Source organism: Gopherus flavomarginatus, chromosome 4, assembly GCF_025201925.1.
Source record: "Gopherus flavomarginatus isolate rGopFla2 chromosome 4, rGopFla2.mat.asm, whole genome shotgun sequence".
NCBI classification, from domain to species: domain Eukaryota; kingdom Metazoa; phylum Chordata; order Testudines; family Testudinidae; genus Gopherus; species Gopherus flavomarginatus.
Window position 1 is genome coordinate 18838261 of NC_066620.1, and position 16079 is coordinate 18854339.

The 16079-nt window shown below is 39.8% G+C and overlaps 1 protein-coding gene across 1 annotated transcript in view; it reads right to left on the reverse strand.

Moving 5' to 3' along the window:
- Window positions 1–783: 783 nt before the first annotated feature.
- Window positions 784–16079, reverse strand: part of DNAAF10 (dynein axonemal assembly factor 10) — a 120944-nt gene continuing 105648 nt past the window's right edge. The window contains exons 6-13 of the mRNA XM_050950340.1: window positions 15804–16025; window positions 12191–12291; window positions 10006–10136; window positions 8197–8298; window positions 5651–5766; window positions 4980–5114; window positions 3176–3273; window positions 784–1748 (exon numbers count right to left, since the gene is read on the reverse strand). Coding sequence (XP_050806297.1) covers window positions 1541–1748; window positions 3176–3273; window positions 4980–5114; window positions 5651–5766; window positions 8197–8298; window positions 10006–10136; window positions 12191–12291; window positions 15804–16025 — 1113 coding nt within the window. The 3' untranslated portion in view covers window positions 784–1540. The remainder of the gene's footprint in view (window positions 1749–3175; window positions 3274–4979; window positions 5115–5650; window positions 5767–8196; window positions 8299–10005; window positions 10137–12190; window positions 12292–15803; window positions 16026–16079) is intronic.

Consider the following 16079-nt stretch of genomic DNA (forward strand, 5'->3'; position numbering starts at 1 on the left):
CTGATTTCATTTGATAGTGAATTGGAACCTTAGAACTTACAGGAGAATTTACACTGACACAGCTCCATCTTCTGCAGTATTCTGCGACCGCTGGGATTCACTAGAAGTGCAAACGTACGTGGAGTCACAAGTGGCTCAAAGGTATTACTGCTGTACATTTCCAAGTAATGGGAAGACAGGGAGCAGTTCACTGAAAAAACATCTTTTTTTTCTTTTGAAAGTTTAGATTAAAAAGAAGGACACCAACTACACCTCCCACTTCTGTGAAAGTTTTGTACTTGCAGCAATTCGGAGCATCTAAAACATTACTATGCATGCCCACATGTCCATAATATTGGTCTTATTCCCAGTTTTTTCACTCTGAATTTGCCTGGATTGTGTATATTCATGTTTCTCTGTTTCCCCGGCAGTCAGTTTCACCTAGTATTTTATGCTTTCACACAACTACAAAAGGGGAGGAAAAAAAAACTTACAACATAAGGACAAACTGGCAGAGACTCGGAGAAGATATAGTACTTGAAATTACTTAATTCTTTTTTTGGATTTTGACTTGATTTCTATTTCATGGATATTATGGTTAATTTGATCAGAAATCCCACTATTTTGGCTGCTGTACAAAGCTTTTAAAGGTGGAAACAACAAAAATGAAGAAACCAGGAAGAAATGCATCATTCTGCAGCAAATCCAGTTTCTTGCTACAAACTGTTTCCTTTGTTGCAAACCTAATTAAATGTATTCTTCCACCGCATCTCTGTTTCTTGGGTAATATACTTCACATTACAATAACATATGACACATTTTTATTGTAGGATAGTGTGTAACAAATTAATTAAAAACGAACAGAAAAATATAAAGTGATCCATAACAAAAACTGCTCATTTTGTTGAACATCTTAATTACAATACCATCTCCATGAAAAGGGTCATTCATTAAACATGCTTAAAACCTGAAATCCTCAGTTTAAAAATCCTCAGTTTTTAAATAAGTGTTTAAATGTATTGAAGCAATCTGAGTCACTGTAACAAACACACTCTGCCAAATACGGTCAGGTAAGGTCAGAGAAATTTACTGTCCCTTCAATATATTTTCTAGGATGGATCATAGGATAGTTTCCCTCATTAACTAAGAATGGAAAAATGTATGATAAAAATATACAAAGCAAACAATTTAACAAGAGTGAACAGATTAGTGCTACTGAAGAAAAAAGCAATTTACATTGAGAAGATACAGTTTAAAATAACTTCTGAACTTGCAGATATTTTAAACACACTAAGCAGAAGGCACATTTTATTTTAAAGGTAAATTTACATTCGAAGGTAAAAAAGTTAAGCCTAGGCAACTTTTTCCAACTAACAGCAGCACAGTATGTAGTCAAACAACTAACTGTAACTCAATTTATCTGAACTTTCAATAGAAAGATCTGTCTTTTAATTCTTTAAACTAGCTTTGTTAAAGGAGACATTCAAGTTATAAATAAGAAAGTCTCTTTTATATACACTCCTCAGACTATGTCGCTTTTGTCCTGAAAATCAGCTTTTTGTCAAATCTTGTTGAGCTTCGTAACTATCAGCACCCTCACAGTCTGGTCAAAAGCACTGCAGACACACAGACCCCTTTTGTCAGGGCTCCAGTCAAGGCTAGAAATGGGCTGTGTTGACAAAGTCACATTCTGTAAGAGACTGACTGAACCTGCAACCCCCATCTCAACTCCTTCAGAATCCTTCTTTGAGCGCTGAGCGGGGTACTCACTGCCAATAAGAAAGAAATAAAACCAAACAAGCATGGTTTTAGAATATGTATCAGAGACAAACACTACAAGAAATACCCACCCACAAACACACATTTGTTGTTTTTCACAAATCCAGTTAGAAGGTATCGGGTTTGCTAAATACACTGCATCATAGTTAATCCAGCTAAGTCAATTTAAGTGAATAAGGGATATAATGCTACATAATAAAATTTACCCCAGTTCGGGGAATCCATACAAGGCCATCAGAACCATTTGAACCCTGTGTTAAGGAACAAATTCAGACCCCAACATCCACACGCCAGTAACCAAGCCAGACAGCTCTCATTTCCAGGCTATGGAGCCACTCCATCTGAAGTAGGCTCCATTGGTTCTTACAAAGTCCACACACAGAAGTAAGAGGGGGTGGCCAGGGGATGAAACTGAAGGATCCATTGGCTCTGTCCACTCCCTGTTACCATGTAAAGTGTTACCGCAGAGCAGTGCTCTTTGCCATATAGGGAATATACACCCCAAGTACAGTTCTCTGGATCCAGCTCATTCTGCACAGGGGAACTGACTAGGGATGCTCAATGAATTTCCCTTGACTCTCAGGATTAGATCCTAAATGTTAAATGCAGCATTGTCTAGTGAAATGAGCATGAAGCAGTGAGACGGGAACACTCGAATTCTAACATACCCTTTGTTACTTGTTAGCTGTTCAGTTTTTACCCTTGGGAAAGCGACTGAACTTTTGTGTCTCAGCATTCTATATATAACTATAAGGATAATATTAACTTACCTCATGGAGTTGCTACGATGACTAACTTATGTTTGCACAGAGCTTCTAATACACGTCTACACCGATATAATGCTGTCCTCAGGAGCCAAAAAATCTTACCGCGTTATAGGTGAAACCACGTTATACTGAACTTCCTTTGATCTGCCGGAGTGCGCAGCCCCCCCCCGCAGCACTGCTTTACCGCATTATATCCGAATTTGTGTTATATTGGGTCGCATTATATCAGGGTAGAGGTGTACATAAAATGCTAAGTGTTATTAAATAATTTAAGTCCAAAGCCTTTTTATACACTTCTCAGCAATACCTGCTACAACAAGAATTTTAAGGAATCTATTATTCAGTTTAACATCTCATTAACTGACAATATAATTTAGATCTTGATTATATTAGGTTAAAGATCAAGGGCCAAATTCATCCTAGTTGTAAACCCACAATGCCAATCAAGTTACAGTAGGGACTTTTTCAGTCTCTATTATCCAGTCCTGCCATGATGTGAGAAATTACCTATTGTCTGTAATTTAATTAATTTAAATACATCTTTGGTTTGAACATGGGCCCCATACTCATTTTCCAGGAAGACTTTTTACAACACATGGTAGATTTGTTAAGTTTTTTCACCTAATTTAGCTTGGATAGTGAACACTTACTATTTCCAGAGATGAAGGCTCCCAGCTCCTCCACTAGTGATAAAGATATCCCTGTTCTGTGGCAGGTGCCGAACTTGCCACATGGTGGATTTGTGAGCCTAATAAATACCAGAGTAAGACAAAAATTAGTTACAGATTAGTCTTGTAAGTAAGGACTTAAGCCCTGATAGATATACCTGTGAGTGATTATAGTAACTTTAAGCATATTAGTAGTTGCTTTCAAGGGAGTATTCACCTTCAGAATGGCTAGTAAGGTATGTAAAGTTAAACATGTGCATATGTGTTTGCAAGGCACAAATCACGTAACTACTGGATTTCCGTACTCAGATATGAAGTAATCATTATAAAGAGAATTATTAATGCTAGCCTATGACACTTTTCAACAATTACCAGAATTTGCTATCAAACGTATTACAAAAGCCATGAAAAAATGATTTAGATTTGAATTTTATACTTATTCATGTAAGCAGAGCATGTAGCAAGATGCAGAACAAACCAAAAAAGGCTTCAGACAATTATAAATCTCTGCTAGTAAGCGAATTGCTGCATATGTCCCAGAAGGAACTGTTTAACACAAATTATGATAGGATTTTCATTTTAATGTTTTGATTGCCATGAACACCAACTAAATTAATATTTTAAAGTGTTAAATGGTCAAACTAGTACGCTCATTAATACGTTTCATCTATTACAAGCTTCGATGTCAAAAAGAAGCAAATTAAAGGTAATATATTGACACTGACCTATTATTTATTTAACACAGTCACATGAGTAATTTTATCATTAAAATGCCTGGTCCTGCTAGTGAATTTTACTCTGTCAAGACTGCTACTCATACAGGACCTCTACCAAATAATATGGTAAGTAAGAGATATTGAGGGAGGAAGGGAGAGACCATGAGGGCAAAGATTCGCCATCTTTTGCATCCTGTAGACCACTGTATAGAAGATCTTCTCTCTGGACCTACCTCCACTCCCTATATCCCCAGTCACAAACTGCTTGTTTATCTGTGGACCCTTAGTGGTTCCCAGAATGAGAAACACCATTGCACTAGACTCAGAATAACTCATTTTATCTTGGGATACAATGAAGATTCAAATCCCATCATTTTAGATTGCAATCACTTTTACATTAAACTTCCAGGGTACACATCTACTTATTAAACCAATAAAGAAGAATACAGAAGCACTGGAAAAGACCGTCATCTCTGATAGCTAATAAGTGGTGTGCTCTAGGCTAGGCTATCACATCTAGAGAGAACTCAATATTGGCCTATGTCCCCCTTGCCTACAAGCAGAGGACATCCTCCACATATCTCATTTCTCTGCTTTTACATCCTCCTTAGTGTCTCATATTGTGGTGAGCATCCTTCTGGCCAAGTCCACCCACAAAAACCCTGGCCTTAAATGGACAAAAGGAAACTTTGCTGAATGACAACACTCCTTCCTCCTCAGTGAGTAGATCAGGAGCAGAAGCTGAGCCTGAGTCCCCCCCACAGCAAAATACAGAAAGCCTTCCCCACTTTCCACCTCTTGAAGTGATTTATGTTACCTTTCATATGGTTCATTCATGTTTTCTGAAGTTAAGGTCTGATGCTAACAGGTACCTAGCACTCACAAATCCCACTGAAGTCAGTTGGATGACAGGGTGTTCATCACATCATATGACTGCCAATGAACATTCAATCAGCCCATCCTCACACCTTCTATGTAATAACTTTAAGCTTGCAATGTTTCCAGAGCAGCTTCGCAAGAGTAAGTATGAAATTTCTCCCTTAAAAGGACAGCCTTCCCTTACACCGTACCTTCTCTGAAATGGAAGCAAAACCTTTGGTTGGATGCTGAGTTCTCATATCAAAAACATGAAACTTTCCTTCAAGCGATGTGGCCACTAGTTTATTCATATTTATATCTTTCCTGTCAAACTCCACGCTGCAAACCTGGAAATATAAACACACACACATTCACTCTGAAAGTCAGCTTATCACCAAAGAAGCATTTATTTTAGATTTGTAAAATATGGGACATCATAATCTCTAGGTACATTTACAATGGTAATAAGAATGCAACTGACTTAAGACATAACCAGATTCATCAAGATCATCTAAAAACACCTGAACCCACTCAAACAGCATGCTCTCAAAATACCTGCATAAATTGATAGGACCTGCAGCATACTCTGAAAACAAATAAATAGGACAATGGTTCTCAACCTCTTCCCTGCTGTGAGCCCAAGTTACAAAAGAAATAACTTTCAGGGCCCTGTCCATCTAGCCATAAAGAAAAGAATGATCCTCAACCTAAGAATCCATGAACTAGGATTTGTTGGCCCAGTGGAGAAAAAATCCTCCGTAGATTTTATCATAGTGAGAATCTAGGTTAAAATCTAGAAGTAAGTTTCAAATAGATAGTGACCCTTTAATTCTTCCACATTACAAACAAATATAAATTAAAACATGCCTTTATGACACATTACCCCATTCTTAATGTTGGTCTCCCATCGCAATGACATGTTTTTTAGGTCAAATAATTTAATGTCACCATTGTCATAGCCAGCACACACAACACGCTCCTCTTGATTGTAGGCATTGCCTGGAAATACAGAAACAACTATTTAGATGTATAAAAAATTATTCCCATCACACTGTAAAACAGTCATGAACTAAAGTCTGCAATTTTAACCTGTATTTGTACTAGAAAAGTAATTGGAATGTTTGTAATTAATGTGTTAGGTGAAGGATCTGATTTTCAAGTAGTCTTCAAAATAGCTAGTTCTACCCTTTAAAACAAAAGTATTCAACTGCTCATCCGCGATTCCTGCCTAAATTGCATACACCACCTCATACATGTATGCATCTCCTCCAGAAATGGTTGTGTCTTCTTACCAATATGTTCCTGGGTCTAATAACCAACTTCTGCATATCAATTCAAATAGATGTTGGCGCCTGGAAAACTGCAGACAACTTCTCTCTGTTTCTATATAACATAAATTTTCAGAAAATATTCTAATATATTTAATTCATGCAATTTAAAAATACAATTTTCTAAATAGCAGATGATGTGCCTGATCCTGATACTCCTACTCACATAAGTAATCCAAAAGCATGCGGCATTTGACTATACTCTGAACCATACACAGACTTTGCAGTACAACACGGCACAGAGACAGCTTTAGCGGACCTTCTCTCTGCAGTCTTCAACACATTACATCATAGACCCCTACTGACCTGCTTACAAGACCTAGCTGTAGGGGATGATGCAACACTATTATGAATCATTTCTCTCAAACAGGACCCAAGAAATTATGACAGAAAGCGGCTCCTCTCTAAGAACCCTCACATATGGAGTTCCACAGAGATCAAAACTGTCTCCCTCATTTTCAGTATCTGTAGAACTCTTGGAAAGGATCTGAGAGATATTGGAGCTGTTGCCAAAAATATATTGATGACACCGAGCTCTGTAATACCTTCTCAGCTGACACAATCACTTATGCATCACTGTCTGAAGGAAATTAGCAGCAGGGTGACGAGCAGATGGCTCAGACTGAATTCAGGCAAGATTTAAGCAATGCTGAAGGGAAAGGGAAATAATGAGAAGCTAGTGAAGGCTCTGCACATCACTTGTCAAGGTAGTACACAGTCTCTGGGTCTTAGCCCTGGTTTACACTACAAGCTTTTGTAAAGAGTATGGAAAATCCACAATCCCGAGCGATGCAGTTATATCAACCTAACTCCCGATGTAGACAGCTGTATATCAACAGAAGGTCTTTTCTCGTTAATGTAACTGCTAACTCTCGGGGAGGTGGAGTACCTACACCAAACGGAGATGCTCTCCCATCAGCATAGGCAGTGTCTTCATTAAGTGTTACAGAGGCGCAGCAGCACTGTATATGCAGACAAGACCTTAGTGGAGTCATCACTAATTCTGAACATTTAGATAGCAACAGTAATAAGCAATGCCTTCCATTATTTTACCAAAAAAACTACAGCTTTTACTATGGATTTAACAGCAGTAATCCAAGCATTTATCGCTAGGATGATCAATTTAACCCACTGAATCTCTGGCTAATGGAGGAACCCAAAAATACCAGCTTGTACAGAACACAACTGGTCTCCTTAGTAAGAAAAAGGCTGAAAAGACAGACAGATACTCTGCTCACTCCATTAGCTCCCAGTTCAAGACTCTGCTCTTAATATTTAAAGCACTTAAGTTGGAGCTGTGCTACATCAGAGACAGCGCTTAACCCACTGAGTCAGCTAAATTCTTCCTGGACAATGCAGCTAGAAGTACTGGGATTAACCTTTCCAGCGTCAAAGATAAAACCTTCACTGCAGAAGGCCATTGTCTGTGGAATAGCCTTATGTCTTTCTGTAAATTAAGTCGAAACCTGATTGCTTTCAGAGTATGTTGCAAGACTTGTCTTTGATGATTGTGGGAAAGTTTTTGCAAAAAGGCAATGAATAACAAAGCTGCGTAGTAAGCAAAAGCTAACAAACACAGAGCAGTGAAAAGCAGCATCTGCTATGGTGATGATCTCCATACAAAACTTAATTACTGTATGAGATACTAAGGTAGTTATATAGTCTTTACTTATGTAAGTTATCCCACTTAAGTTCCATTCTGCACGTGTAAAGACTTCACAACAGGAAAGGCAGAAGGATCAGATTATTTCTGAATGAAAATGCACAACTAAAGGGAAAGATGCACTAAATATCTTCAGTGTAAATCCCAGTTTATTTCCCACACACACAGCTGAACATAGAAGAGCCATATGAGAGGAAGGAAAAGCAGTAATTGGCCATTTCCCTAACCAAAAGGCACTGCAAGAATGGCATGGGTTAAAAAGTACAGAAAGTAGTATAAGTTGGACATTATCACATTTCTTGCCTCAGAAAGTTTAACAGAAAGAGTCATGATTTGTTTGATTTGTCTTGATTATTGCACCCCTGCTTCCAGTGGCAGACCAGATGTATAGATATTTTGCTGCTTGCGAGTTATAGACTATAAAGCTTATCAATTTACCAAATGCTACTGTCCAGCAGTCTCTCTTGCTCTCGCCTTGTACTGGTTCCATATTAGCAACAGGTGTATCTTTTTGTCTTGGGTCCCACACCTTCACGGTTCCTGTAATAATAATTATACTAGATTTTAGATTACTGATACAGTCACATATCGTATGCATTCTTCACTCTTCAACTTGCTTTAGGGAAGACATTACAAACATTTGCATGACTGATCTCTAACAAACCTGACTGCATTTACGGAAAGAAAAACAGAACAGAAATAAGGAAAAGGATTTGTTTCAATACTTTAAAAGTTCGCTGATACACAGTCTATCCAATTTCAACTAAGGAATAGTATAATTCACATTGATAAACAGAATTGTATATAGTTTGCTTTAAGTTCTAGCCTTCTTCCTTCTTTCTAACCCTACCATCATTCCATGGAAGCAGTACAGTTTGCACAGCTCATTTGCCATAGTTTGTATTTACCTTGTTTCATATTCTTTCCCTCCCACTTTCCATTATGTTGATGTTGGGTTTTTTTTTTTGCTACAGTCTCTAAATGAACGATGAAAACTTTGTCCCATGTTGGACTCAAAATAGAACAAACAGCATATAGATCTGGTTGCAATATAATTGTAACCTTATCTGATGGCAACCAGGGGTTCCCATAGCTGAAGAGACCAACCTCAACACTGCCAAATTCACTAGGTGAAGAAAAATAACTGCCAAGGTGTGGTAACGGATTGGAGCAATCAATTAACTCCAGCAATCAACAAAACTTTTAAGTAGCAAACCAGCTTCCCCACTGGGACTCAAGTGTAAACTGCCATCTCCTCCCCACCCCCACATTTAATTGCATTGGTTTTCAAAACCATGATTTTTTTTTTAAACAAAGTTCTGTCCTCACTGGGCAATTTTCGACATATCATAGGGCTAACAGCAGCAGTCACAGGAGCCACCTGTAGATACAGAGGCTGCCTCCATTATAGCTATCAGCAGCTGCTTAAAAACAGTTGCAAACGGCTTTAAAACATTCCACCTTACACATGAACTCGAAAAGGCATGACAATGTGTAACAGGGCCTCTATCCCTTTAAGGGCAGCTGTGACCTTGAGTCAGCAGCCTTGTTCCAAGGCTTAGCTGCTTTAAGAAGTGGCATTCTGGGACTTGTAGGAAGGACATGCCAAGCTAAAGTAAGTCCTGTGACATGGCTACAGTATAGGAAACACCTATGGCTCAGTCAGTTATTAAAGAGAGAGACCCCTGTAGGAGGCTAAGCCTGCTGGGCAAGGGATCCTCAGTTAGGAGGGTCTATAAGAAAGGCCACACTGGAGGCCTTGGATCTGGAGTAACAGTCAAGAAGAGTGTGGGAGGAAGCCCATTCACTGGCCCTGCACCATCAGGGAAAAGAAACTGTTTGAATCTGGGGAGAGCTTGAAAGGACTGTGAAGTCTTGGAGAGTGAGCTAGAAGACTTGCTTTGAGTTTAATTGTTATTTAGATTGATAAGCCAGACTCTAGAAGGGGAGAGTTACTTCAAAAGCACCAGTAATGTGGCACTATGATTGACATGGAAGAAGGTAAATTAAGGCAACGGATGTTCCCAACCGGATAAGCTGCTGATAACCAATTCCTTCTAGGCCCCATCTGAGCTGGCTAAACTGTATTTTATCTTGTTTGGCTATAACCAAGTTCACAACAGGATTAGGCCAGTTTTTAAAGTTTCTTATAAAGTCAATGCGGAATGGGCCAATAAACACCAATCAAATCTTCTAAATAGTATTTTCTTGGCAAAGATTAAGGAATGTTAAGGCTTGCTAACTCACCATCTCGGCTCCCAGTCACAATTTCTGGTGCTCCTTCTCCAATCCCTAAGCCACCTACGCCATCTATACTATTTATGATTTCTTTATGGCCCTTCACAGAGTACACTGGAATCTCTGGAGCTTCCAAGTTCCTAGACAATAGAAAAGAACAGACAGTATATTGTATACGTGTTCCATGGTGCTCTACTTTACTGTACAAAAGGGATGAAATGCTGTATCCGAATGTAGGTTACAAATGCAACATGATGGCTCGACTTGCGCTGAGAACAAAACTGCAAAGTTACAAGCATGAGGCTTTCTTCTAGAAAGGTCTAAAATGGAAAAGGGTGAAACTGTTTCCCCACTCATGTGTATGATTTCATCTGCTTTTGAGGCTGTTCAGAATTGCTCCATTACCTCAAAAAGAAAAAAAAAAGTATGGATCTCTAATAGTCATCTGACTATTCACACTTACCACGCAAATGAATCTGCCCTGGCAGCTATGTGCCTTAACTAGTCAATCATTTAAAATCAGCTAGTCTCAGTCAGTATTGCACAAATCACTGGTCAGAATGAGAAAGAAAATCTCCCTCAATTAGGGATCAGCATGCAACTAAAGCTGGCTAAATTCTATGAAGCAGAAATTTATTTGAGAGAACAGATTTAAAATTTTTATTAAAGTTAATGTTTAAAATTAAATATACAGAAGTTAAGAGAGAAGGTACTGTACATCTGGGGTCAGGCTTGAGTTATGAGGGATTACAGGAATCGATTACAAGGATCACGAGATACATACATGTCATATAACCAGCATAGACCCAGATTGGGGTGCGGGAGTTTTTAAAGCATCAGTGGATAAGTGGGCTTGGGAATGCCACTCACGGAATGTATTAAGAGTCCAAGTCAGTATCAGTGTAGCGAATAAATACATGGGTGGGGTTCATCAGGGAAGGAAGTGGGTTATTTCCCTGATTGCTACATGTAGGTACTGAATGTCATTTATGAAAAAGCATGTTGAAGCCAAGCAGCTGGAAGCTTACATCAATACAGATTAAAAGGAACAGTGCATACAGATCTCAGTCCACACACAAACATGAAGAACCACGTAACATGCTATTGAGAATATCTGCTTTACTATTCAATTCATTTGTCTATGTTAAACTCCTCACTGTCCTACAAGTTGCGTGACATTGTACTACTCAAATTTATATTTGGTATAAACATTTTAGAATAGTATTTTAGTCTAGGACAACTCCAAAAAATTAGAATCCCCACATTACAAATGTTTAATCTTGCTTATTAAGATGAACTTGGACAAAATGTCGTAGCTAACTGTATTTTCAGTGGGGATTTAAGATGACACTTTGGATCCATTTTAACCAATTCTTTGCCTGAAGCGATTCATCTTTAAAGGAAAGTCCATCATTTGTGCTTTAATACTGGTCGTCTATTTGGAATCCTCCCAGGTTCGTATTTTTCTTCTAATTTTCCAATTCTGCTTTGTCTCTCCTCAATTCCTTGTCATTTAAAAAGCAACCATACAAACTAACAGTCACTCTCTATCAATACCATTCTTAATATTCCAGTGAAATGGAATCTGTCACTTGCCTCTTGGTGGAATGCAAATAAATTGTATCAGATAAATAAAGTCTATTTTGAAAGTCTGTAAAGGTTTCCTTTTATATTTTTAAAAAAATTACCTACTTGTATTAATCTGAACATGTTCTCTGAATCGGGCTGTTGGTGACAATATTCAAAGCATTAAGAAAAAAGTGTTCATAATCTGAAGTGTAAATTAAATGTTAAAAATAAACCTCATTTTAGAAACTGCTAGAACATATATGGCTGTTTTGTTTTGTTTTTTAACCCAAAAGGCTCTTTTCCACAAGAGGAATCTTTAGGAATAGGAACAGCTTTCTGCTACCTGGAGACAGAAGATTTAAATGAATCAACAATATTTTGTTTTGTCTTAATTTTGTTCAATAGTTTTACTTAGGATGTAAACTCTTCAGACAGAGACTGTCTCTGTTTGAGTGTATATGCAGTGCCTAGCACTCAAGGGGATCTGATCCACGACTGGAGTCCCTAGGCACAACTGTAATACAGACAAACACACAAAAATAGGGAAAATACAATAGGCCTGAACAGTGAGTTCAAGTATATCATGTACAGTAAGGGGTATCCTGAGAGGAGCTAGTATTCTTACCATATATTAAGGTTTCCACCAAAGTCCCCAGTAGCTAGATATCTCTGCTGTAGAGATGTAGCACCAAAAGTTCCACATTTAATAGGTTTGGCCTTTTCAATCTAAAAAGGGTAAATTTTTTGTCAGCATATTAAAAAAATCTCCACAAAACCACACAATGGATAAGCAGCTGCTTGAAAGCCACACTACTAGCAGGCTTCAGTGAACTTTCAATAAGATATTTAGTATGAAATGCAAATGAAATATTCTTTGGCAAAGGTATACCACATTTTAGTTTATTCTATGGTTTTAAAATTTCATATCACTGCATAGTGTGGATTTGATTTTAATGAGCTTTTAAAAAAATAATCACTCATTGTCCTTCCCTCTACCCCCTCACTAATGATACTCAAAGGCTGCTGTCTCTACTGATTTACAAATATATAGCAGAGGGAATTTTAGTTCTTCTCAGAGACCTGCTAGCATGAACATAAGAGATAATTAAGCTATTCTATTAATCTGGAGCAACACTGTTTGTGTGCTTTCTATGTTGCATCCCTACAGAACTCTACAAATTGAGAAAGTTTATGTACTATTGTCCCTGTAGATCTTAAACTCTCTTTATACAACTGAGGCACTATAGTTACTGCAGATTAGTAAATCCTCAAAGGTTACTTCAATTTAAAAAACAGCTGCTCCACGTAGTAGTCTGTGCACCTAAAAAAGCCATCACGGTGCCTAAAATTGATGAAACCTTGTATAACTAGTGTCATCAACTATGTACACATGTAGCTACTGACTGAATACCTACAACCACTCAATGTGGCAAGGACTCATGGAAGTCCCTAGTTATATGGCCAAACAGTGGACCTTATGAAGGAGAATTCTGGCATTCATTTAAAACAAACGGTCAGTTTTGAGAATTTTACTTGAAAAGATCTCATTTTCAAGTCTAACCAACAAATTGATGCAAAAACATTATTAAAGCTCATTGGATCAAAAATCATAAATCAGACTCCCAAAATGATGAGATTTAAACAAAATTGAATTTCTTTTTATTTGCCCTCTGGGTATTAAGTACTCAGGGTCACATTTTCCAACTTTTCTCCACAGTCGAGAGCACTAGGATTTTTTTTTTTCAAATTAAAGATGAGATTCCCACACTCTCATGAATCCAGGAGCTGGAGCTTTAAACCGCACCTGCCCAATGTGAGAGCAGGCAACAGTGTAACTAGGCTACAGCTCCACAACAGGAGGCTGTTGAAACCTAATGATGCCCAGCCACCCCAAATCCTTTTAACAAGGAGCAGATAAATTTGGGGGTGTCTCAATAACATTCCCAAAATCATTAGCCTGGCTATGTGCACAGTTGTGAGATAGTAATGGAGAGAAATTGATTTAGAAGGGAGGTAGCATTTCCCCCTCATCCCCACAACCGATGAACAGAAAAGATGCCAGCTAGAGGATCCAGCTAGAGCAGGGGTAGGCAACCTATGGCATGTGTGCCGAAGGTGGCACATAAGCTGATTTTCAGTGGCAGTCACACTGTCCAGGTCCTGGCCATCAGTCCGGGAGGCTCTGCATTTTAATTTAATTTTAAATTAAGCTTTAAATATTTTAAAAACCTTATTTATTTTACATACAATAGTTTAGTTATATATTATAGACTTATAGAAAGAGACTTTCTAAAAACATTAAAATGTATCACGAAACCTTAAATTAGAGTGAATAAATGAAGACTCGGCACATCACTTCTGAAAGGCTGCTGACTCCTGAGCTAGAGGAACCTCAGCAAGTTAGTGAGAAGCACTTAAGGTCAAGGGGTACTGGGCTGGAGGATGCATATTATAGTTTGGGGATAAGGGAGGAGTATGGATTGTTTTTTCTTGTATGGAGCTGGTGACATGGCTGAGGCGGAAATATATGAGCTCTTGTTAAAATTTTCGCAGCACATCCTGGTCTAAAAACCAAATAGAGTACAGTCTGATTTGTAAAAACTTGATTAGGAACAGTGCACTGGATAACACATTCATATAGACATACAGCAGAAAAAGCTACCTGAGCTGATTCTAGGAAGCAAATTAGCAGGCAGCATTACTGCAATGTGTGTTAAAATCACTGAGATCCCCAAATGCAGCAAGCAGGTACTACTCTAATTACAAGAGCAAAAAATATTTCGCCTCAAATCAAGAAAAAAATGTTACAGACAGAAGGTTTTTGCCATCCTGAGCTGAACAGAAAGAAGTCAGACTAATTTTTAAAAGATGAGAAAAATTAAAATGTTCCTTTCACATTTCTAATGTATTACTTTTAATGGGGGGAGGAGAGAAAAGAACTCTATACAATACAGCTAGGATATTTAAATGCCATTGAAGTTGCTTGGAAGAAAATTTTAATCCTATTTTAAAAGAGCCTCAGTGAAACCACTCCATCTCTTCACACCCTCCCACAATGCACGCAGCATATAGCTTGTATGCTGTTGTGGCAGCAGCACAAAGTGAGAAATGAAGCTAACCAGTTTCTAGGAAATATCAATGTAATACTTGTCACCGAAGTAGATGCATTTTAAAGATACCCTTAAATTTTTTTTTAATTGGGTTTATATGTTCTTTTTTATGATACATAAAGTTGGCCTGAAAGGTTATTGTTTACATTTTTTACCTTGGCAATAGTCTCCTTCCTCTCCCATCCACATTTAGAAACATCCTGTGTGCAATTTGATTGCCACCCTTCACTCTAGTGGTGACTGCATTTCACTGCTACATGTTTTACCAGATGACTTTGGGGTCATTTGAGAGTGGGAGCATGTCTTCACCAGTAACATTAAAGTGCTGGCCGCAGCAGCGCTTTAACATGGTAGTACTAGGAGAGAACTCTCCCAGCACTATTAAAACAAAAACAAAAACACACACCTCCACGAGCACTGGTGTAGTGTCTACACTGGCACCTTGCAGCACTCACCGGGGTGTTTTTTCACACCCCTGAGCAAGTTGCAGCGCTGTAAAGTGCCAGTGTAGAAAAGCCTAAAAGGTGCCATTAAAACGTAGCATATGAGGTGAAATTCATGCACCTTGTTGGTGCATTCATGCACCTGCAGGGGGAAGGACTAAATGGTCTGACAAATCTCTTCCACCTTTCATTTGTCCGGATGTGAGAGAAAAGTGGGACCCTTCCCTGCAGTTGTCCAGGCTCCACGTTTACACACTAGAGCACAGATGCTGACAACATGGCGGTGGGGCCATTTCAAAGAGTCAGAGGATCGTTTTGTGCTTCCACACGGCAAGGGGCCAGGATGGGCTGGCACGGGCTTGTGCTCCGCAGCTGACTCCGCGCAGGCCTGGCGTGTGCCCCGGCGTTGCTACAGCAACCAGCCCTCGCGGAGCCGGGGCGGCGTGTCCCGGAGGAGCAGGATTGTCCTGGGGCCCGCTGGCACCGCGGGGACAGAGACCAGCTCACCGCGGCGCGGGAGGGGCACAAAGAAGGGCCCAGGAGAGCGCCCCGGGCCTGAGCCCAGGAGGGAGCGGGCATAGCGGTGACCGCGGGGCGGGGGGTGTCAGTGTGTGAGCAGGACCCCCGCCCCGGCAGCGCCCAGCGGGCGGCCCCAGGGCCCCGCGCCGCCCGCCCGCCCGCTCACCTCGCGCAGCAGGCTGAGGCGGCCGCTCTGCAGCTCGTAGAGCTGGATGACGCCGGTGCCGCGCGGGACGCTGCCGAGGCAGAGCAGGCGCGCGCTGCACGGGACCCATTTGCACTCGAACACGGTGTAGTTCAGCGACTGCTGCACGTGCGTGATCAGCTGCGGCTTCTCCAGCCCCGCGCCCGACATACCGCGCGCCGCCGCCCCAACCGCCTGTGGCGACTACGCGCGTGCCAGGTGCGCAGGCCCAACGGTCACATCCGGGGCTGAGCCCAC